The sequence below is a fragment of the Salvelinus fontinalis genome, chromosome 18, assembly GCF_029448725.1.
Source record: "Salvelinus fontinalis isolate EN_2023a chromosome 18, ASM2944872v1, whole genome shotgun sequence".
NCBI classification, from domain to species: Eukaryota; Metazoa; Chordata; class Actinopteri; order Salmoniformes; family Salmonidae; genus Salvelinus; species Salvelinus fontinalis.
The window spans coordinates 19545592-19571019 of NC_074682.1; the positions used below are offsets into that span (position 1 = coordinate 19545592).

General features: G+C 45.9%; 1 protein-coding gene across 7 annotated transcripts in view; it reads left to right on the plus strand.

Moving 5' to 3' along the window:
- Window positions 1-25428, plus strand: part of LOC129815121 (calcium-dependent secretion activator 1) — a 186980-nt gene that overhangs the window by 108389 nt on the left and 53163 nt on the right. For 2 of the 7 annotated variants that reach the window (XM_055868507.1, XM_055868511.1), the window contains exons 10-18: window positions 937-1045; window positions 5503-5715; window positions 12498-12634; window positions 12743-12930; window positions 16230-16331; window positions 16710-16773; window positions 20087-20210; window positions 22761-22829; window positions 23958-24005. In XM_055868507.1, the coding sequence (XP_055724482.1) occupies window positions 937-1045; window positions 5503-5715; window positions 12498-12634; window positions 12743-12930; window positions 16230-16331; window positions 16710-16773; window positions 20087-20210; window positions 22761-22829; window positions 23958-24005 (1054 nt within the window). The remainder of the gene's footprint in view (window positions 1-936; window positions 1046-5502; window positions 5716-12497; window positions 12635-12742; window positions 12931-16229; window positions 16332-16709; window positions 16774-20086; window positions 20211-22760; window positions 22830-23957; window positions 24006-25428) is intronic. The other 5 variants (XM_055868508.1, XM_055868512.1, XM_055868510.1 and 2 more) reach the window with 3 other exon arrangements.

Consider the following 25428-nt stretch of genomic DNA (forward strand, 5'->3'; position numbering starts at 1 on the left):
CTCTCTCTCTCTCTCTCTCTCTATCTCTCTCAATCTCGCTCTCTGTGTGTCTGTCCTTGTCAGTAGCAGAATAAGCCTGCTTATCACTGTATCAGTGCTGGATAGATACACACTCACACTCAAGCACACACATACTCTCTCTCATCAACATAAGTTACTTTTACCAGCTCCCCCTCTCCCCTGGATCGGCCACTTCATTCATCTAATTATAATGTGATTATCCCAGTATACTCACACACACTCACACACACATTACTGACTAGAGGTTCAAGAGTGGGCAACACAGCTGTCATTTCCATTCTCTCACTATTGCACACACACACACACACACACACACACGCACACACACACACACACACACACGCACGCACGCACGCACGCACACACACACTCACACACACACACACACACACACACACACACACACACACACACACACACACACACACACACACACACACACACACACACACACACACACACACACACACACACACACACACACACACACACACACAGATTGTTTTCCCATATGCCTATCTTGACCAGCATCTGGTCACCATCTATGCCTGGTGATTGGCTCATTAACCCTTGTGTGACCATCTCTCCCGGTTGGTTATCACAAACAAGGTGTCCAAGGCCTGGGTTAGGGAACATGACGTTATATTTGAGATCAAGGTTACAGTGGTAAGTAGAACTGATAAGATGTAATGCTTTCTTTCAGTCTGTTATTTACCTGGTATAATAAAATGGTAGTTACATAGTAATTATTAGGCAGTTTACCAATGTTATGTCATTTTCGTCTGTAAGTCCTAGTACCCGTATTACTATGCGTTACCTTGAGAAATACCAGGTAAATAGCAGCTGGAATAGCACCATGAGATAACGTGTACAGTAAATAATTAGTAGCCCTCTGTTCCTTCCCCTGTGATGCAGGTGAGCCAGTACACCTTTGCCATGTGCAGCTACAGAGAGAAGAAAGCAGAGCCTGTGGAGCTGCTCCAACTGGACGGCTACACTGTAGACTACACCGACCCTCAGCCAGGTACAGTAATACACCACACACACCGACCCTCAGCCAGGTACAGTAATACACCACACACACACCGACCCTCAGCAAGGTACAGTAACACACCACACACACCGACCCTCAGCCAGATACAGTAACATACCACACACACACCGACCCTCTGCCAGGTACAGTAACACACCACACACACACCGACCCTCAGCCAGGTACAGTAATACACCACACACACACCGACCCTCAGCCAGATACAGTAACATACCACACACACCGACCCTCAGCCAGGTACAGTAATACACCACACAGTCACACACACCGACCCTCAGCCCGGTACAGTAACACACCACACACACACCGACCCTCAGCCAGGTACAGTAACACACCATACACAGACACTCACCGACCCTCAGCCAGGTACAGTAACACACCACACACCCACCGACCCTCAGCCAGGTACAGTAACACACCACACACACACACCGACACTCAGCTAGGTACAGTAATACACCACACACACACCGACCCTCAGCTAGGTACAGTATCACACCACACACACACACACACACACACACACCGACCCTCAGCCAGGAACAGTAACACACCACACACACACACCGACCCTCAGCCAGGTACAGTAACACACCACATACACACACCGACCCTCAGCCAGGTACAGTAACACACCACACACACACACTGATCCTCAGCCAGGTACAGTAACACACCACACACAGACCGACCCTCAGCCAGGTACAGTATCACACCACACACACACACACACCAACCCTCAGCCATGTACAGTAACACACAACACACAGACACCGACACTCAGCCAGGTGCAGTAATACACAACACACAGACACCGACCCTCAGCCAGGTACAGTAATTCACCACACACACACTGACCCTCAGCCAGGTACAGTAACACACCACACACACACCGACCCTCAGCCAGGTACAGTATCACACCACACACACACACACACACCGACCCTCAGCCAGGTACAGTAATACACCAAACACACACCGACCCTCTGCCAGGTACACTAACACACCCTACACACACATCGGCCCTCAGCCATGTACAGTAACACGCAAGACACACACCGACCCACAGCCAGGTACAGTAACACAGCACACACACACACCGACCCTCAGCCAGGTACAGTAACACACCACACACACACCAACCTTCAGCCAGGTACAGTATCACACAACACACACACACACACACCGATCCTCAGCCAGGTACAATAATACACCACACACACACAGACCCTCATCCTGGTACAGTAATACACCACACACACACCGACCCTCAGCCAGGTACAGGTACACACCACACACACATACACACACACACACACACACACACACACACACACACACACACACACACACACAAACACCGACCCTCAACCAGATACAGTAATACACCACACACACACAACAACCCTCAGCCAGGTACAGTAACACACCACACACACCGACCCTCAGCCAGGTACACTAGTACACCACACACACACAGCGACCCTCAGCCAGGTACAGTTATACACCACACACACACCGACCCTCAGCCAGGTACAGTAATACACTACACACACACACACCGACCCTCAGCCAGGTACAGTAATACACTACACACACACACACCGAACCTCAGCCAGGTACAGTAACACACACCACACACACACCGGCCCTCAGCCAGGTACAGTAACACACCACACACACCGACCCTCACCCTGGTACAGTAACACACCACACACACACCGACCCTCAGCCAGGTACAGGTACACACCACACACACATACACACACACACACACACACAAACACCGACACTCAACCAGATACAGTAATACACCACACACACACACACCAACCCTCAGCCAGGTACAGTAACACACCACACACACTGACCCTCAGCCAGGTACACTAGTACACCACACACACACAGCGACCCTCAGCCAGGTACAGTTATACACCACACACACACCGACCCTCAGCCAGGTACAGTAATACACTACACACACACACCGAACCTCAGCCAGGTACAGTAACACACACCACACACACACCGTCCCTCAGCCAGGTACAGTAACACACCACACACACCGACCCTCACCCTGGTACAGTAACACACCACACACACACACCGGCCCTCAGCCAGGTATATTGAAAGACCACACACACTCACACACACACACACGCACACACACACCGACCTTCAGCCAGGTACAGTAACACCACACACACACACACTGACCCTCAGCAAGGTACAGTAACACACCACACACACCGACCCTCAGCCAGGTACTGTAATACACCACACACACACCGACCCTCATCCTAGTACAGTAACACACACCACACACACACACCGACCCTCAGACAGGTACAGTAATACACCACGTACACACACCGACCTTGTGTACGTACACACGTACACACACCACGTACACACACCGACCTTCAGCCAGGTACGGTCACACACACATATTGACCCTCAGTCAGGTACAGTAGTACACCACACAAACACACCGACCCTCAGCCAGGTACAGTAATACACCACACACACACACACACCGACCCTCAGCCAGGTACAGTATTACACCACACACACACCGACCATCAGCCAGGTACAGTAACGCACCACACACACACACCGGCCCTCAGCCAGGTACAGTAACACACCACACACACACCGACCCTCAGCCAGGTACAGTAATACACCACACACACATACACACACACCCTCAGCCAGGTACTGTAACACATCACATACACACACACACCGACACGCAGCCAGGTACAGTAACACACCACACACCGACCCTCAGCCATGTACAGTAATACACCACACACACACACACACACACACACCGACGCTCAGCCAGGTACAGTATCACACCACACACACACACACACACACACCAACCCTCAGACAGGTACAGTAACATCAAATCAAATTTATTTATATAGCCCTTCTTACATCAGCTGATATCTCAAAATGCTGTACAGAAACCCAGCCTAACACACCACACACGCACACCAACCCTCAGCCAGGTACAGTAATACACCACACACACGCACCGACCCTCAGCCAGGTACAGTAATACACCACACACACACACACACACCGACCCTCAGCCAGGTACAGTAATATACCACACACCAGTCATGGCTCTGCCAATGTACATTAATAACCAACACGGGTAATTTGTTCTCTTGGCAATTTAGCCTGTGCAAATGGCTATCCAATTCCTTTCCTTGAGATAATTTCCACGACTCACAACTAGTTGCATTAGTACCAGGGCCTAAATACACTACATGACCAAAAGTATGTGGACAACTGCTTGTCGAACATCTCATTCCAAAATCATGGGCATTAATATGGAGTTGGTCCTCCCTTTGCTGCTCTAACAGCCGCCACTCTTCTGGGAAGGCTTTCCACTAGATGTTGGAACATTGCTGCGGGGACTTGCTTCCATTCAGCCACAAGCATTAGTGAGGTCGGGCACTGATGTTGGGTGATTAGGCCTAGCTCGCTGTCAGCTTTCCAATTCATCCCAAAGGTATTTGATGGGGTGGAGGTCAGGGCTCTGTGCAGGCCAGTCAAGTTCTTCCACACCGATCTCAACAAACCATTTCTGAATGGATCTTGCTTTGTGAACGGAGGCATTGTCATGCTGAAACAGGAAAGGGCCTTCCCCAAACTGTTGCCACAAAATTAGAAGCACAGGATCGTCTCTAGAATGTCATGGAATGCTATCGCGTAAAAATGTCCCTTCACTGGAACTAAGTGGCCTAGCCCGAAGCAGGAAAAACAGCCATAGACCATTATTCCTCCACCAAACTTTACAGTTGCCATTATGCGTTGGGGAAGGTAGCGTTCTCCTAGCATCTGCCAAACTGAGATTCGTCCATCGTACTCCCAGATGGTGAAGCGTAATTCATCACTCCAGGGAATGCGTTTCCACCTTCGCATTGCGCATGGTAATCTTATGCTTGTGTGCAGCTACTTGGCTATGGAAACCCATTTCCTGAAGTTCCCGACGAACAGTTATTGTTTTGACGTTGCTTCCAGAGGCAGTTTGGAACTCGGTAGTGAGTGTTGCAAGCTTGTGTGGCTTACCACTTCATGGCTGAGGCGTTGTTGCTCCTAGATGTTTCCACTTCACAAAATCAGCACTTACAGTTGACCGGGGCAGTTCTAGCAGGGCAAACATTTTACGAACTGACTTGAACTGACAACGGTGCCACGTTGAAAGTCACTGAGCTCTTCAGTAAGGCCATTGTTTGTCTATGGAGATTGCATGGCTGTATGCTCGATCTATACACCTGTCAGCAACGGGTGTGGCTGAAATAGCCGGATCCACTAATTTTACGGGGTGTCCACATACTTTTGTATATATGTGCTGGTATCTACCTGTAGCACTAGCCCTACAAACACTGTTAACCGTAATAATTCCTTAGGTCTTGACGGTGGGAGGACCTTCTTCAACGCAGTAAAGGAAGGTGACACTGTGATCTTTGCCAGTGATGACGAGCAGGACCGCATCCTGTGGGTCCAGGCTATGTACCGGGCCACGGGCCAGTCCCACAAGCCCATCCCCCCCACCCAGGTCCAGAAACTCAACAACAGAGCAGGCTCTGCACCTCAGCTAGACGCACCCATCTCCCAGTTCTGTAAGTGCCACCCATGTTGTGCCCACGAGGCCCACAACACTCAGAGTAGCTCTCACTGTTTCAGCTACAGTACCCAGGAAACGACCGCCCAATGTTCAATGCTGTTATGTCTAATCAAATTCAATATCCATCAAGATACGGATTTTATTGGACTCCTTTTTGAGGTAACCTCTTTTGTTGTATTTATTTCTCTCCACACAAGTGTGTATTTTAAAATGGACAATACACACTGTTATGGTATATATTTATTCTATAGGAATGTGTGTGTAACAGTGTATATTATGTAACCCCAAGCAACTACAGCGAAGTGTCTACATCCATCTGGAGAAGAAAGAACGCCTCTCCTCACCTCTCCTTTCAATCTGTTTCATTAATCTCTCTACTATCGTCACTAAATATGTCATTTTTTTCATCAACGCTGTGTCTCTCTCTCCTATTCCATATCACATTATCTCTCACTCTCTACCTGTATCTATTCATTTCACCTTAAGTCAATATTCATCTCTTTAGTTTAGCTCTTCCCCTGTGTCCTATTATACCAGTTGTTTAACAGTTTATGAGCTCTTTTCCCCACTTTCTCTCACTCTCACTCTCACACTCATGCTTTGTGTGTGTCCCTGGTCTATCCCAGCTGCTGTAGGTCAGGTCTCTGTGTCTGCTCTCTGTCTTTATGTGTCTCTGGTTTGTTCCTTCTTACCCCGCTATCTATCTCGTAGCTGGATTTAAGGGTAAGTGCTTCTCTGTTGCTGGCACAGCTTAGATAATCCACACTGATTATCTGACCAAAGCAATGTGCTCTCCTCCCTCTTCCTCTTCTGTTGTTCATTCTCTCCCTCTATTCAAATCTTTATATTATCTCTGTCTTAGACCACTTTAGAAAACTTATATACTCACTTCCATCCTTCCAAGACTAAGATGCATGTCACTCTGATTTTGTTTGCTTTGCTTTGGTTAAACTGCATATTTGCCTTCTCTCGCTCTCAGCAACATAATTGAACATGAAATCCCTTCTTAGCAAAACAGACCTATTTCTAAACACCAGGACTTATAAAATACCAATATGGTATCTCTTAAAAATAATTGATTTAAAAAAGGCAGAAACAGTTTTAATTACTATAATAGTATAAAGGGTTAAGGCGGAGACAGGGCTAAAACCCACAACATAAAACTACAATGATTTGTTGATTGTCATGTTCCATACATTGCAGTAGAACTGAGGGCGTATGTTAATTCAGTGAAATGGTTGTTTTGACAACTACTGGAGGCCTTTGTCTCTCAGCAGCTGATTACTACCATGTTAAAAGTGCCATGACATGAATTAAACAGTGTGGTCTCTGCACAATTATTCCAGGAAGCAATCAGGGAAATGTTGCTAAATAACTACGTGCTAGTTCACACTTGCAACTTTACAAATGCCTTCACTTTGGAGAAAAACAATGTAAAAAAAAACACTTACTATATGTTTTTGGGGTTTATAATAAGATCATAAAAAAATATTATAGGTAGATAAATAATCGTGTCTTTTTATTCCAGACCAATGCAATTTGGCTACACACTTCATACACATTATATAGTTTGCTGTGCTTCTTCCAAATTGCGGAAAAGTCCAAATCCAATGTATGCATGCATGTAAGTCTACTAAATGTCTGCTAGATGATATTTATATACAGTGCCTTCAGAAAGTATTCACACCCCTTTTTCCAAATGTTGTTCTGTTAGCCTACATTTTAAATTGGTTAAATTGAGATGTAAGTTTTTCAAACTTTTTACAAATAAATTAAATTGAAAATCGAAAATGCCATTAGTCAATAAGTGTTCAACCCCTTTGTTATGGCAAACCTAAGTAAATTCAGGGGTAAAAAAAAATGTGCTTAACAAGTCACATAAAAAGGTGCATGCACTCACTCTGTGTGCAATAATAGGGTTTTAACATGTTTTTTTTATGATTGCCTCTGTACTCCACACATACAATTATCTGTAAGGTCCCTCAGTCAAGCAGTGAAATTCAAACACAGATTCAACAACAAAGACCAGAGAGGTTGTCCAATGCCTCACAAAGAAGGGCACCTATTGGTAGATGGGTAAAGCAAATAGCAGACATTCAATTGTTATTAATTACACTTTGGATGGTGTATCAATACACCCAGTCACTACAAAGATACAGGTGTCTTTCCTAACTCAGTTGCCGAAGAGCAAAGAAACCGCTCAGAGATTTCACCTTGTGGCCAATGGTAACTTTAAAACAGTTACAGAGTTTAATGGCAGTGATAGGAGAAAACTGAGGATGGATTAACTACATTGTATTTACTCCACAATACTAACCTAATTGACAGAGTAAAAATAAAAAATTCCAAAACATGCATCCTGTTTGCAACAAGGTACTAAAGTAATACTTAAAAGAATGTGTCAAAGCAATAAACTTTTTGTCCTGAATACAAAGTGTAATTTTTGGGCAAATCCAATACAACACATTACTGAGTACCACTCTCCATATTTTCAAGCATAGTGGTGGCTGCATCATGTTATGGGTATTAACAACTGGGGAGTTTTTCAGGATAAAAAAAATGGAATGTAGCAAAGCACAGGCAAAATCCTAAAGGAAAGTTGCTTACCAAGAAGACAGTGAGAGTTCCTGAGTGGCCGAGTTACAGTTTTGACTTAGCACTACTTAAAAATATATGGCAAGACCTGAAAATAGGTGTCTAGCAATGATCAACAACAAATTTGACAGAGCTTGAAGAATTTTGTGAAGAATAATGGGCAAATGTTGCCCAATCCAGGTGTGGAAAGCTTTTAGAGACTTACCCAGAAAGACTCACAGCTGTAATCACTGCCAAATGTGCTTCTACAAAATATTGACTCAGGGGTGTGAATACTTAAATAAATACAATATTATATTTTCAAAACAATTGCCCACATTTCTACAAATATGTTGTCACTTTTTCATTTAGGGGGTATTGTGTGTGGATTGGTGAGATTTGTAAAAAATATTTAAGAGTATGAATACTTTCTGAAGGCACTGTATATATTTATTATTTATTTAATCAATTGTTATTTCCAGTGGAATATCCATGTTTTACTGAAGATTGCTCAATTCCTGCCTTTTCCTCTTTATTCTTCTTGCTGCTAAATGAGAGCTGGCAAATATGTACCTGGAGTATTCTGAATGCTAACATGTAGCAAGTGATGATGTCATGCCATTCCTTTTACCATATGCTGCTGCAGTCTTCTCCACTCCTTAGAGACGGACCTGAAATTAACACTTCTGCCACTTTTACAATGTACATATCCGTTTACCTTTTCTTTCTTTGGATGCCTGACAAGAACATTTACCAGGGTGATGTTCTCACCATTTATGCTTAAAACTCAGTCTGTTTTCTGTTCCCTCTTGTTGAAAGACTGAGACAGATCCTGGTATTGTTGGGTATATAGAGATTTGCCTCAGGAATTCATTTATCCTCTCCTTTAACACACTAATATTGGTATGCTCTCAGTGCTCTATGAATCATACAGTGCATGGGGATATAAAGTATTGTCAACTTGCAAATGTACAAATGTGTTAAAAACATGAACCTGTATACAAAATCTAAATGAGCACAATAAGATCTTCCACAATTGCTGTTCATTGAATTCAAATGTTTAGGATAGAAAGACTGATCGAGAAGGTGAGAACCACAGTGTCAGCTCATGTCTTTAGCTTCACGTTACCCCTAAATCAGATCCAGCTATCATCATGTACCCCTCACTCTGCCGTCAGAGAGTCTGGGCTGTCGGTGTTCTGGGGAGAGAGGGAATGAGCTGGGAGGTGGTGCTGGTGGTCAATTCTTTTTTTTTTTTACTATGTGCTAAATAGCCCAAATGTTTAGTGTAGGGATCTATAAATGAGTAGCATCCATCAATCATTGTGATGTCAGTCCTTCCCCTGCCTAGACAGACGGGGGTGACTAGTGTCATTGTCTGTTACTGTCCAGAGCCCCCATGTCCACTCCACCGCTGGAATGTCAAATAGACATGACAGGCCACCAGTCACAGAGGAGAGGGACACATAGTCACCTTTTTGGATTTGGGAGTTGGGGATCATAAGCATCATAGCAGCACAGGCTTTGTTCCCTGGGTGGTTGACAGCTGGCTTGGTGCCACATTGGGTTTCACTCAACAGTGAAGTCGAGGTCAATGGGAGAAAATAAAAGTGATTTTTTATTATTATATTCTCTCAGCTTTGATGGTAGTTTGGTATTTATTTATTTTTATTCTATAGTCAAAGTCATTTATTGTTCATGATTTTATATTTGTGTGTCACTTTCAGCTTTTGTGTGATTTGGAATTTATGAAAAAAATCCAAAACATTTGACACTTTTTTATATCAGTGTGTCTGGACATATTTTACTATGACATTGTGTGTGTATATCCACATTGCAGCGAAAACTCATTTGTATCTATATCGCAACTGTTGTTAATGCTCCATAAGTGGTGTTGTCTCTTTATTTACATGTAAAGCCTCGTCTCGGGAGGGGCAGCTGCATAGGCTATTTATCCAGACCGCTGCTTAGAATAGCTGTGACCTGCGGATCTGAGGCATTCAGAGCAGTCCCTGAGCCCTGGCTAAAGCAGTCCATTAGAATACAACTAGAGGGAGATGGACAGCGCATGGATTATCGGTCAGCCTTCCCATTCCAGACAGACCCTGATGTAATGCCTAAGCCCACTCACTGGGAAGGAAAGTGAAAATGTGTTGTCAAATTTATTTAGCCCCCTCTCTGGACAAAAGGAGGGGGGGGGGTTAATTAGGGAGACCCTAGGGGGGATGTGCTGACGGGCTGAGCAGTGGAGGGGAGGGAGTGGAAGTAAGGGGGAAGGGTGGGAGGGGAAAGAAGATGGGTCTAGCTAGTGCACCTCAGAGGTTGCATTCGATCATGTGAGGATGCAATCAGAAAGGCTGCTATCAGAGACTTTAGACTATATATACTGATCAAAAATGTACATTTAAAAGATTTTACTGAGTTACAGTTCATATAAGGAAATCATTCAATTGAAATAAATCCATTAGGCCCTAATCTATGGATTTAACATGGCTGGGAATACAGATACCATATGTTGGTCACAGATACCTTAAAAAAAAGGTGGGGGTGTGGATCAGAAAACCAGTCAGTATCTGGTGTGACCACTATTTGCCTCATGCAGCGCGACACATCTCCTTCGCATAGAGTTGATCAGGCTGTTGATTGTGGCCTGTGGAATGTTGTCCCACTCCTCTTCAATGGCTGTGGGAAGTTGCTGGATATTGGCGGGAACTGGAACATGCTGTTGTGCATGTCAATCCAGAGCATCCCAAACGTGCTCAATGGGAGACATGTCGGGTGAGTATGCAGGCCATGGAAGAACTGTGACATGGGGCCGTGCATTATCATGCTGTAACATGAGGTGGTGATGGTGGTGGATGAATGGCACGTCAATGGGCCTGAGGATCTCGTCACGGTATCACCGAGTATTAAAATTGCCATTGATAAAAATGCAATTTTGTTCGTTGTCCGTAGCTTATGCCTGCCCATACCATAACTCCACCGCCATCATGGGGCACTCTGTTCACATCGTAGTCATCAGCAAACTGCTCGCCCACACAACGCCATACATGTGGTCTGCGGTTGTGAGGCCGGTTGGAAGTACTGCCAAATTCTCTAAAAATACATTGGAGGTGGCTTATGGTAGATAAATTAACATTAAATTCTCTGGCAACAGCTCTGGTGGACATTCCTGCAGTCAGCATGCCAATTGGACACTCCCTCAAAACTTGAGACATCTGTGGGATTGTGTTGTGTCACAAAACTGCACATTTTAGAGTGGCCTTTTATTGTCTCCAGCACAAGGTGCACCTATGTAATGTTCATGCTGTTTAATCAGCTTCTTCATATGCCACACCTGTCAGGCGGATGGATTACTTGGCAAAGTATAAATGCTCACTAACAAGGATGTAAACAAATTTGTGCCCAACATTTTCGAGAAATAAGCTTTTTGTGCATATGTAAAATTTCAGGGAACTTTTGATTTCAGCTAATGAAACATGGGCCCAACTGCATGTTGAGTTTATATTTTTGTTCGGTGTATATGCTCAGGCCGATGGATCACATGTGGGGGGACCTGAGATTTCAACAGTCATACACTGTTGTGTAGGGAGAAAGACCCCACATAAAGTAACTTTGATACGTATCAAGAGAGAACTGGACCAACATTGTAATAATGAGACAGACAGACAGAACAGAATCAGTCATGCATGACCACAGGAATGACCCTTCTGCATTGGTTATGCTGCAACTCACATCCAATCCTCCTGACCCTCCCTCTGGCCCAGAGCCCTTTCCACCTGCTAGTTGACTATGAACCCCACACAGATCCTCTCCATTGACCAGACCACCCACCCCCAGATGAAGCATACTGTACGAGAGCCCTATTCAATGTAAACCGTTAACCTGGTGTGCAGGCTCAGAACAAATTGAAAAATGTTCCTGCCCGGTGAGAGGGTGTCCGTATAGTTTCACCCATACACCATTGATTACTCATTAGATGAGCCCCAACCCACAATCTTCCAGTGCAAGAAAAATGTATACCCGTAAACCTTCTTAGCAGTTTTGATAGAATAGGGCCCTCACACTGTGCGAGTGACGCTCTCTTACCCTCTCACTCCGATAGCCATTCCCATCCTCTGCTGTGTCTAACTCCTGTGGATCCTGTCTCTCCCTTCGTGTGTGCTGGCTCTCTCTCTCTCTCTCCGGGGTGGACGGACACAGACGCGGACCGGGCACAGAAACATGGCATGGATGAGTTCATCTCAGCCAACCCCTGCAGCTTTGACCACTCCTCTCTGTTTGAGATGGTGCAGCGCCTCACCCTGGACCACAGACTCAATGACTCCTACTCCTGTTTGGTGAGAAAAGGGTTACCAGTCCAGTGGTTCCCTCATTCTTTTACATTGTGATCCTACATTCTATCAATTTTGATCTATTCTAACTTCCCTCGTATGTCTATTTTGTAGGGTTGGTTCAGTCCAGGCCAGGTGTTTGTCATGGATGAGTACTGTGCTCGTAATGGTGTGCGGGGGTGTCACAGACACCTGTGTTACCTGGGTGACCTGCTGGAGAGGGCAGAGAACGGGGCTATGATCGACCCCACCCTGCTGCACTACAGCTTTGCCTTCTGTGCCTCACACGTCCATGGCAACAGGTACAGAGTACTGACTTACAGCCCCCCTTCTACGCCACCCCCCATCTCTCTCTCTCTCTTTCTGTCTCTCTCTGTGTCTGTCTGTCTGTCTCTGTCTCTCTCACTCTCTCTGTTATGCATATGAAAGTAAACCCAATCCTCCCCACTCAGAGAACCCACTCCACCACCAACCTTCTTCATCAAATCAATCTCATTCGGAGAAGACAGTAACAGAATGTATATTCCACCCTAGATCTGCGTACAATTGTCTGTACTGGTATACTTCACCAAGCCATCTCATACTGTGCTTGTTGTTTTTTTGCCTCAGTCAAAGCTTTCTCTAATATTATTTTTCCAATCACTTGTTTTAGTCACTTATGCTTTTAAGTTTCTCATGTCCAGTTGAGATTTGTGTTTATTATTTTATTTTTCTTCTTTCTTTGTTGTCTGTTCTCAATTCATTGATTTTCATAGTCTGTTATGATTTAGGTTTGCTTTATTAATGTTCTTCTTTCTTTTTTTCTGATGCTTGATCTCTTAACATCACCCCTGCCTCTTTCTCATGCAACCTGTAGTCAGAGACTGTCTGAGTTGCTAAACTGGCCTGTAACCGAGGCAGAGCTTCAGAGTTACCTTTACCCCCCCACCCCAGAGCCCCCCACACCCTCTAAGAGGGAACTCAAAATCAAGGAGTTTAGGAAAAAAAAGGACTCCAAGTCCCAGGCTGTCTCTTGGCCCAGAAGGTAAGAGTCTGTGGTGCTTCCTCCCTGATAGATCCACTGTGACTCTCTCCCTCCCACCCGACCTCAGTCACTTGACTTTTTGATTTTAACAAGAGTGAATACTGGAGTTGAAATATTGAAATACTTATTGGGTATTTACATGTATTTTTTTTGCATAATAAAATGTGTGTTTGTGTGTACTGTACGTGCATACGTACGTACGTTTGTACCTATGAATACTGGAGTTGAAATATTGAAATACTTATTGGGTATTTACAAGTATTCTTTTTGCATAATAAAATGTGTGTTTGTGTGTACTGTACGTGCATACGTACGTACATTTGTACCTATGTACAAAGGGTGTTTGTGTACATAGGGTGTTTGTGTACATGTGCTCACACTTCTGTATGGAGAACGAATCTGTCGTAATCATGGCTGGATCTCTAGTCAATATAAACAAGCGAGTGTCACTACAGTGTGAGGGGCAAAGGTCACGGCGGCTGTCTGCCAGTCTCCCCCACTCTGACAATCCTCCTACCCCATCTACCCCTCCGCATCTTTTTAGCTTTGCTTTTCCTTGGGGTACTTTATAGTCGTTTAGTTTTTGGCATTCTTTCGTTTTTAATTTGATGTTTGTTGTGTAGTAAATAGTTCCGCTTTTTTATTCGTTTTTTTCCTGTGAAGCACTTGCATTCTATGTCGGATATTTGCTGCATAAATAATGCTTGATTTGACTTGATTTGATTTCCACCCCTCCCTCTACCCTCATCCTATGACAGACAGTGATGAAGCTGAGGTGGGCTGTCTGTTTGAGTCCTGTTATGATCAGGCTGGACAGGAAGACGGGAGTAGCTCCAAGACTGGAGGAAAGAAGTGGGGGGTGGAGAGAGAAAAAAGGAAAATGGGAGATAAAGAGAGTGGGGGAGAGGACGTAAAGAGAGAGGGTCAGGAATAGAGGGAGAGAGAGAGAAATATGGAGACAGAAAATAAAGGGAGGGAGGGAGGTGTAGTGTACTGTAGTGGGCTCTCCAGCCGGCCGGTGTGCCTGGAGGTCAGGAATGACAGGATGACAGGTTGTCATGGGTGACGGGCGAGTGTCTCCTGCCACTGTCCGAGCTCAGGCCACAGCTACAGCCAGCCCGCCTACAGTCCCCACAACCATGACAGCCCATGAGAAAAACCCATCTTTGGCCAAAAAAAACCTCACTCCCCTCATCCACCCACAACGTAATAGCCTGATGGCCACAGGGCATGAACTGATTATTATAGAGAGTACAGTAGCCTGAGAGTAAATTGAGAATAAATTGTCTGTTTAAAGGTTAGAGTGGATTTCATTCCACCTCCAGTAAGTTTAGGTAATGATTTGGAAATGTGGTGTTTGAATGTTAAATACAGGTTAAATATGGTATTTGTCTTTTAAAATGTGATGTACTAGTCAATTTGTGAATTGGCTGTAATTCAACTCCAGTCACGTACTGTAGCTTCTTGAACTAGAGGAAGCACAGACCTCTGATATGGCGTGCTTCCGGTGTTCTGTTATTAGTTTCTCTGATCGCTCTGTTACAAATTACTTCTCATTTCCATGTAGCCATTATAATAGAGGACAGGGGCGTGAGGTTATGAAAACATTATGAAAGCTGTGGAGGAGCAGAAAATGAGGCTAGGCATAATTAGTGTGAAATGATCAAATAGTTGATTTCTGTTTGACGGACCGTCAGATACAGAGATTATACACACACCACATCTTATTAAAGGCTTTTTATCAACATGCCTCAGATGAACACAAAAACACAAACACTGACAATCATAGCCTGAAACATACACACACACGCGCACGCACGCACGCACGCACGCACGCACGCACGCACGCACACACACACACACACACACACACACACACACACACACACACACACACACAGAGGGAAGAGAGTGTGGTTGAGGGGCCTGGCTCCTTATAGTTAGTGACGTGGCTGAGGACGGGGGAAATTGAGCAGAGTGCATGTGACAGAGGAGGCGCTGGTCGCCGTGACAGCGGCTTGAGGAGCAGGAGACGTGACATGCTCCACGTCACCAGGCCCAGGATGTAATCTCAGTGAAGGACACTGAGAAAGGAGGGGAGGGGTGAGGGATACTCCTGTCAGACAAGATGGCAACAGCTTGGGGGGGGGTGCAGTTATAACCCCCCATCTGTAACCATCCTCAGATATCGGTGGCCCCACTGTTCCAGACAGATGGCTGGCTCTTACCTGTGGAATACACCACAGAAACTCTTCGTACTGTAGGCTCTGCTGTGGACATATAGCTAGCCACTACACGTGTACTATGTTAGCTGAAATTCGCAGTTATAACTCCAGTGACCATGTTGACCCTTGTGTGACCCCTGTGATCACTGTGCCAGTGGTGGCCATACTGTCTACTCTGAATTGGGATATTACGATGATACTAATATAATATGTCCTAAGGGGTATCCCAGTTAACACGTACTGTATATTCATTGTACTTTATGTGGACCATGTGGGAATGAAACCCACAACCTTGGTGTTTCCTGCCCCATGCTCCAACCATATAAACTCTATGGTACTGTATATCCCTCAGGCCTGACGGGATAGGAACAGTCACTGTGGAGGAGAAGGAGCGCTTTGAGGATATCAAAGAGAGGCTGCGTGTTCTGCTGGAGAACCAGATCACACACTTCAGGTGTGTACTGTAATACTATATCTAAATCTATAACTGACCCTGGCACAGACACGGCTATGGGACTTATCAGACCACAGATTATAGATTGTGACAGATGTCAATCATGTATCAATCACTGTGCTCTGCAAAATTGTACTTACATTCTGATCTCAAGAACTAGCTGCCCGCTGGGCACAAACTGGTTGAATCAACATTATTTCCACGTCATTTCAATTAAATTGCGTTAAACCAACGCGGAATAGACCTTGAATAGACGTCTGTGCACAGTGGGTAGTCATTTATAAATTGTAGAAATCCTTGAGGATGAAGAATGGTCTTATGATGAAGGAAAACCTTCATAATAAACCCTACAGAAATGAAACTGGATTTCTTTCACAGGTACTGTTTTCCATTTGGTCGACCGGAGGGGGCCCTGAAAGCCACTCTGTCCCTGCTTGAGAGGGTAGGTTATTATGCATCCTCTTCTAACCTTACCTTATGTTCGATTAACTATGGACACACACCTTCCTAAACTAAATATACAAAATATTTTAAATGTTCCATCCACATTTTAATTGACCAGGTCTTATGGATCGATGTGTATTTGCTTTCTATATGTTGTATATAATATAGGCTACCTGAGTGTGGTAAACAGATGTTTGTCTCCTGTTCTCTACAAGTGAAGGGTCAACATGCACACTCCCATGCTTTTCTTTTTTGTGGTACCGCCCCAAAAAGGATAGTATTTTTTCTCTAATGTCTCCTTGTCACGGATACTAGGAGTGGTGGGTAGGAGTCAGGCACAGAGAGCAGAGGGTTCAGTGATTTGTAGATTTATTTCTCCGGCACCAAACGGTCACGCCAAATACAGGGCGCATAAACACTGACCAGCCCAAACACAGGGCAAACGATCCGAAGAACAATGAAAAAACACATCCACAACCGACAGAGAACACAAATAATCCCGCACAAACCTAAGCGGGCCTAACAGGCTTAAATAGACCAAAAATCTAGAAACAAAAAGGAACAGTTGCAACTAATGTCGACCCGCTTAGGTTTGTCCCCCACCGGTACCCAGCACCTCTCCTCCGGACCGTACCCCTCCCAGTCCACGAGGTACTGTACGCCCCTCACCCGGCGTCTCGAGTCCAGAATAGCACGTACTGTGTACGCCTGGGACCCCTCGATGTCAGGAGGGGGCGGAGGGACCTCAGTCACCTCACCTTCTTGCAGGGGACCAGCCACCACCGGCCTGAGGAGAGAGACATGAAACGAGAGGTTAATGCAATAGTAAGTAGGAAGCTGTAACCTATAACACACCTCGTTTATCCTCCTCAGGACTTTAAATGGCCCTACACACCGCGGCCCCAGCTTCTGGCAGGGCAGGCGGAGGGGCAGGTTTCGGGTCGAGAGCCAGACCCGGTCCCCCGGTGCGAACACGGGGGCCTCACTGCGGTGCTGGTCAGCGCTCTGCCGTCCACTAGCCTGTTTTAAAGATTCCTGGACGGCTCTCCAGGCGTCCTTTGAGCGCTGCACCCATTCCTCCACCGCAGGAGCCTCGGTCTGACTCTGATGCCATGGAGCCAAGACTGGCTGGTAGCCCAACACGCACTGGAACGAAGACATGTTAGTAGAGGAGTGGCGAAGGGAGTTCTGAGCGAGCTCCGCCCATGGGACGTACCTCGCCCACTCACTAGGCCGGTCCCGGCAATACGACCGCAGAAACCTACCCACATCCTGGTTTATTCTCTCCACCTGCCCATTACTCTCGGGGTGGAAACCCGAGGTCAGGCTGACCGAGACCCCCAGCCGTTCCATGTACGCCCTCCAAACTCTGGACGTGAACTAGGGACCCCGATCAGAAACGATGTCCTCAGGCACCCCGTAGTGCCGGAAGACATGGGTAAACAGAGCCTCAGCAGTCTGCAGGGCCGTAGGGAGACCGGGCAACGGGATGAAACGGCAGGACTTAGAAAACCGATCCACAACGACCAGGATCGTGGTACTTCCCTGAGACGGGGGAAGGTCGGTGAGAAAGTCCACTGACAAGTGCGACCACGGCCGTTGTGGAACGGGGAGGAGCTGTAACTTCCCTCTAGGCAGGTGTCGAGGAGCCTTGCTCTGAGCGCACACCGAGCAAGAGGAGACATAAAACCTCACGTCCTTAGCCAACGTGGGCCACCAGTACCTCCCCCTAAGACTCTGCACTGTCCTCTCGATGCCAGGATGACCCGAGGAGGGTAGTGTATGGGCCCATTGAATCAACTTATCATGGACACCAAGCGGCACGTACTGAACACCTACTGGACACTGAGGGGGTGCAGGTTCCAACCGTGACGCCCGCTCGATCTCTGCGTCCACCTCCCATACCACCGGTGCCATCAGCGCCTTATGCTGTAGAGAGGGAGAACCCCCCCACCAAAAAATTTGCAAAAACATATGGCCGACAGGAAGCTCTGGGTGAGTCTGGTGCTGACTCACCTGGGGTGAACGAGGAGTGCTCTGCCTGCCATCCCGACTCCCAGACGAGCTCCTCCAGCACCGATCGGCAGTGTGTCCTCTCCGATCACACCCGGTGCAGGAGGAGCCTCCTCCTCCGGTCCCCCTCGATGCGGCCCCCCCTAACTCCATGGGGATTGGAGCAGGAGGGCCTGGAGGTGGAATCGACAGGGCTCGTTCTGGACGCCCGTGGGCAGCCAGCAGGTTGTCCAGTCGAATGGACATGTCGATCAGTTCGTCGAGGGAGAGGGTGGTGTCCCGACACGCTAGCTCCCTGCGGACGTCCTCCCGAAGGCTACAACGATAGTGGTCCATCAAGGCCCTGTCGTTCCACCCCGCCCCTGCGGCCAAGGTCCAGAACTCCAGTGCAAAGTCCTGCGCGCTCCTCGTCTCCTGTCGCAGGTGGAACAGCCGTTCACCCGGCTGAACTTGGGGTTGTGATCCCTCGCCGAGTCTGGGCCATTCCACACTGCGTTGGCCCACTCCAGGGCTCGACCCGTCAGACAGGAGACGAGGACGCTCACGCTCTCCTCCCCCGAGGGAGTCGGACGAACGGTAGCCAGGTACAGCTCCAGCTGTAGTAGGAACCCCTGGCACCCAGCCGTCGTCCCATCGTACTCCCTGGGGAGAGCCAGACGCAGGGCACCGGATCCGGACGCTGAAGGAGGGGTAGGTGGTGCTGGTGGAAGAGGCGCTGGAGGTGAGGTAGTGAGGCCACTCCTCTCCCATCGGTCCATCTTCTCCATCATCTGGTCCATAGCCGACCCAATCCGGTGGAGAATGGTTGTATGATGAAGGACCCTCTCCTCCATCGATGGGAGAGGAGGTGCGGCTGCTCCTGCTGACTCCATAAAAAAGGTGCGGGATTCTGTCACGGATACTAGGAGTGGTGGGTAGGAGTCAGGCACAGAGAGCAGAGGGTTCAGTGATTTGTAGATTTATTTCTCAGGCACAAAATGGTCACGCCAAATACAGGGCGCATAAACACTGAACAGCCCAAACACAGGGCAAACGATCCGGAGAACAATGAAAAAGCACATCCACAACCGACAGAGAACACAAATAATCCCGCACAAACCTAAGGGCCTAACAGGCTTAAATAGACCAAAAATCTAGAAACAAAAAGGAACAGGTGCAACTAAAAAGACTAAACTAACAGAAAAGGAAAAAGGGACCGGTGGCTGCTAGTAGACCGGCGACGACGACCGCCGAGGACCGCCCGAACAGGCAGGGGAGCCACCTTCGGTGGGAGTCGTGACACTCCTGTTCTGTTCCAGGTGCTGATGAAGGATATTGTGACTCCTGTGCCCCAGGAGGAGGTGAAGACAGTCATCCGTAAATGTCTGGAGCAGGCAGCCTTGATCAACTACCAGCGCCTCTCAGAATACGCCAAAGTAGAAGGTAGATGACCACCTCAAATAAACACTGACAGATGCGCACACAAACGCACACACACACACACAGTTCAATTACACAATGCAGCATCACACAGCATACTAGCTATACCCATAGAGTATTATTTCACACACAGTACTTTACTGTACTGTACAATATTCTGTTGTCATTTATGTCTCCCCTTTAGCATTGTTACCACAATAGTATTGCTATCTACAGGGATTATCACACGTTGTTGTTACACAGTGATATTCATGCTACAGACATCATGCCCTCTGGTGCTTTACCACATTGCCCCCTGCAGGTCAATGGGTGCTAACAACCTACAGTTGTGGGGTTAGCTGATGAAACTAACACTGTAAAAGTGTGACATAAATGTGATCAGTGTTATTTCCTGATAGTTGCTGGTTGAAAATACAATCTACACAGGACCTTCTAATCAGCAGGTTTTGCGTGGTAGAGTTTCAGCCAGGCAGTAAATTAATTAATATACTGTACCAATAACAGAGTTCCAAACCTCTCTGCCAATAACAGCTAGTTTTCAGTTTCCCCCTCCCCACTCAGACCACTCCTAGACAGTGATAGCAAAATTCATCCTTGAGAAATATATTTTTTTGCTGAAAAAGCTATTTGTGTTTCTTTTTAACAATTTTAATGAAAACTATGTCAGTAAGGAACTTAATTGTTACCCAGAAAGGATTTGATATGGAGATAACAGCAGCATTTAAGAAGAAAACAAAGTCAAACATTCAAATACAATCAATGAATGGAAATAAGTGAACTCAAAGCAAAGATTTTGTCTTCATATGGTATTAATATAACTGTTCTGTCCCCAGCTGCAGTGAAAATACCTCGGCTTCCGGTCCTGTGGCTGCTGTTACATTAAGATGTGCTAATAAAGTTGAAACCCTCTTTTCATTTACAGGTGTCCTTTATATTTATGTAGATCCCTAAATAAATGTGCATGTTAGAGATTTGTACAGTAAGTAAAAATGCATTCAACTCCCTGTGAATCTGCCATCTTTATTCTGACTCCTGTGTGCCTCAGCTTCTCTCTGGCCCAGTCAACCCACTGTCCCTCTCCTTTCTCACACCGCCGTGGCTTCAAGGTGGGGTGACGCTCTGAAGCAACAATTGTCCTTGTTTTCTCTCCTACCCCTTTCCTATCCTCTCCTTTGTTTTGAAATAATCATCATCTTCTATTCACCGCCTCCTCCCCCTCTCTGCTTTCCTCCTCCTTGTTTATTGGCTTTGCTGCTTCTCTCCAAGCTCCTTGTAGTATGAACACAAGTCAGGTAGGCTAATGCACAAGGCATGCTGGGATTGCCCTCTGCAGCTACCCAGTATCTGTCTGTTGCATGTCCCAAGTTTCCTTTACTAGGCATCCAGAACTGGCAACATGTTCCACGGACACGTTTACAAAACAAATCTGTGTATAGGTATGTGTAGCTTGGACTACACTCAACTATACTGTTTTACTATCGAATCCTCCATTCTCAAATTAAGCTATTCTCTATTCCAGTCAGTGACTATTAGGGCTGTGGCTGTCATGACATTTTGTCAGCCGGTGATTGTCAAGCAAACAACTGCCGGTCTCATGGTAATTGACCGTTAATTAGCATAAACACACCTACAAGCCACTGATGCAGACTTTTGGAACATCTGCATTTTAAAAAGTCTAATAAATCCATTTAATATAGCCTACACATCACAATAAATTCATTATTTATTTTAGACAGGTCTAAAGAAACATGAGATGAAGAAAATGTAGTCTATTTCAGAAGAACAAAATGGCATCCTCTGAGTTGTCCTTATGTTACATGTAGGTCCTGATCTGGCTATTCCATATGGCTGTGGGCTACATAGTCCATTTAGCAGACAGGATTTACTTAGAATTTTGTGGCATTATTTTATATTATTTTATAGTATGAAGAATACAATTGAACATAGCTGAATAAAATAGAAAGGCAGTTAGCAAGTTTGGTAGGCTTCTAATGACCATCAGCAGCGTCAGAGCTTGGAGAAGCCTAGTTACTGCGACTAAACGACATGACTGCGGTCATGACTCCTGACTGCCATTGTGGCGGTAATACGGTCACCGTAACAGACCTAGTGACTATTAAAAAAAGCTGAGGTTGACGAAGATACCCTCAGTATCTTGGAGTGGAAAAACTGCAGAAAAATCCTTAATTCTGCTCCTCATAAACATTTGCTTGTTCGTTGCCTTGACTGGGAAGATCTCCAACTTGATAGAAAAGTCTCACTCCTTAATACCATTTGGCATGAAGAATGGTTAAATAAAAGTGTGTACAAAGGCGACCCCCAGTCCCCACTCCTTTTGTCCACACACCCAGTCTCCTCCACATTCGACACTTCTGTCAAATCGATGCCTCTCTTTCTGTCTCCACGGGCCCATCACAAGCCTCCTCAACCACCACCACCACATCCACAGAGGACGCTGTGGGGACCACTAACCTCCACATGCAGCTACCCTCTGAACTCTGACCTCTCCTTCTTTGACCCCAGCCTTTTGCATGCCCCGATCCTCTCTTGTAGGGAAAAAGAGAGAAATGTATGAGCATCCTGTCTTCTGCTTGGCGTCTCAAGTGATGGATTTAACCATTCGTGAGTACCTTCCTCATCCTGCCACACCCTCCTCCACCCCTTACTTCTCCTCCCCTCTCCTCTACCATGTTTTTCAGTTTTCAACATCTCCTCTTTTGCTTGTCACCCACCCCACTACCATTCCCTGCCGCCCCTGAACCAATCTCTCTCTTTCTCTCTCTCTCTCACTCTTTCTCTCTCTCTTGCTTCTCTCAAGTCCTTTGGCTTTTTGATCTGTTGCTTCTGTCTGTGAAAGCTACCTGTGAGGGATCCAGACCCAGGGTCTCTGTCTGTCAGCCTATCTGTCTGTTAGTTCCTAGCAGAGCAGGACCAAGGCTCCATCTATCTGTGAAGACCATGAGATATCTTATCTACTGTATCTGGCAGCTCCTCTTTCTGTTCCCATGCCTGTCTGTGACTTGAATGCATTTTTACTTTGCTTCTGTGTAAACCCCCTCAGTCCTGTTGAACACCATACAGCTACAGTACCATAGAGAACATTATCATGACTTTCCCTTTGTATCAGTTCACACTTGGGACCAGAGGGGTAAGACAACAGGAACAGGAAGTGGCAACGTAAGGAGGACATATGTCGACACATCTCTACACGTTTTCCAATAGAAACATTTATATGTTGCCATTTCTTTTCTTTACTATTACAGCTTTTTACTGTATGTCCTGAAGGGCGTGTTTTCTTTATTATTACAGCTTTTTACTGTATGTCCTGAAGGGTGTGTTTTCTTTATTATTACAGCTTTTTACTGTATGTCCTGAAGGGTGTGTTTCCTTTATTTTTACAGCTTTTTACTGTATGTCCTGAAGTGCGTGTTTTCTTTATTATTACAGCTTTTTACTGTATGTCCTGAAGGGTGTGTTTTCTTTTTGGGGGTTTGGGTTTTGTTTGGACCTCCGTCTGTATATGTTTTACTGTATAAAAATATGTGTGTGTCCATGTCTGAGTACTGGTTAACATCAGAGGGTGAAAGATGTTGCTCAACCACCTGTTTTCCAGACTTCCACTCTATCCTGCTCTTATGCTTTCAGTACTGACTATCCTCTCTTCTTTCTCTCTCTTTCTCTCCCTCCCACCGTCCTTTGTCTCTCCTTCTCTTTCATTCTCTGCTCCCCCTCACTCCTACTCTCACTTAGCGGAGAAAACTCAGAAAGATAAGAAAGATCATCAGGATCAGGATCCAGGTGACATCATATATATGAGCATATCCTAACCCGGCTCGAGCCATAGCAACATAACATCTCACAGCCTTCCTGAGGCACGGCCTGGGAATGTTACAGGAACGTTGTGACAGCGTTATGTCACCACACCCCTGCCCTGTAGTTTCCCCTGTACCTGCACTGCATTCCAGTGATGGAGATGCAGCCCTCCCCAGTGGGTGATTGTGGTAACCTTAACTGTCAAGTCCTCTCTCTAACCCACCTGTTAAGACCGCTCATCTGTGGTGGCTCCACCAATGGACATCCTCTGAATTCTTTTAAAATTCTTCCTCTTTCCTATAATGTGGCCTTACTGCACTAGATTACTTCCAGGAAGAAAAAGAAGTGAGGAAGGGAGGAAGAGGGAAAATGGAGGGAGCAATTTTAAGACCATTCAGACCATTGCCATTGAGTATCACACTTGTGTGATTGAAACCTGCAGAGTTAGCACTGCTTTATTGCAAGTACATGTAAGTTAAAGCAGTTATTACATGCTTTGGAATGTATGCTGTTGTACAATTGAAGTATTACTTCCTCTGCAGAAAGTGCATGAACTATGAATATCTCCAATGTACTAAAATGCAATAGTTTTGAATACAAACCTGTCATGGTTTGGTATTGATGGTTGCAAAATTTGACCATAAGTGATGAGACGGTTTGGATATTCTGACTGCTATTGTTAATTGAAATGGAAATGTTGATACATTGGAAATAAATACGTGAACTAAGATGAGATCATAGATGATAATAGCACATACTGTAGTCATCATAAGTATTAATGTCACTTCAGACTCTTTCAGGGTTGCGATCCTGCTGCACTCTTAGAAGAAAAGGTGCTATCTAGAACCTTAAAGGGTTCTTTGGCTGTCCCCATAGATGAAGCCTTTGAAGATCCCTTTTTGGTTCCTGGTAGAACCTTTTTGGGTTCCATGTAAAATCCTTTCCACAGAGGGTTCTTCCTGGAACCAAAAACTGTTCTCCTATGGAGACAGCGGAATAACCCTTTTAGAACCCTTTTTTCTAAGAGTGTGGTCTCACTCTGGGTGACACATTGTTTAAATTCCACTGAATAGACAGAGCTCACACCTGGTTTCCCAGGTCTAAAACAGCAGACATCCCTTATACTGTAGAATGTGGCAATACTGAGTTTCTGTTATAGAAGATCTAGATTTGTGCCCTTGTCCCTCACCTCACCTGTATCACTCCAGCCCCCCTGCCCCTTCATTGACTAAGGGAAGAAGTTGCCTTTTTGTTTGAGGGCATTCTTTTAAACCCTCCATCCATACTGGTGACTAGGCCGTCATTTCAAAACTCAGTCAAAGAGGCAATCCTCTGTCCACAGTTCAGTCCACGGACACCACTGGGCTTAAAGTGCTATGCCAGTGTGTGTGCGTCACAGAACTGTACC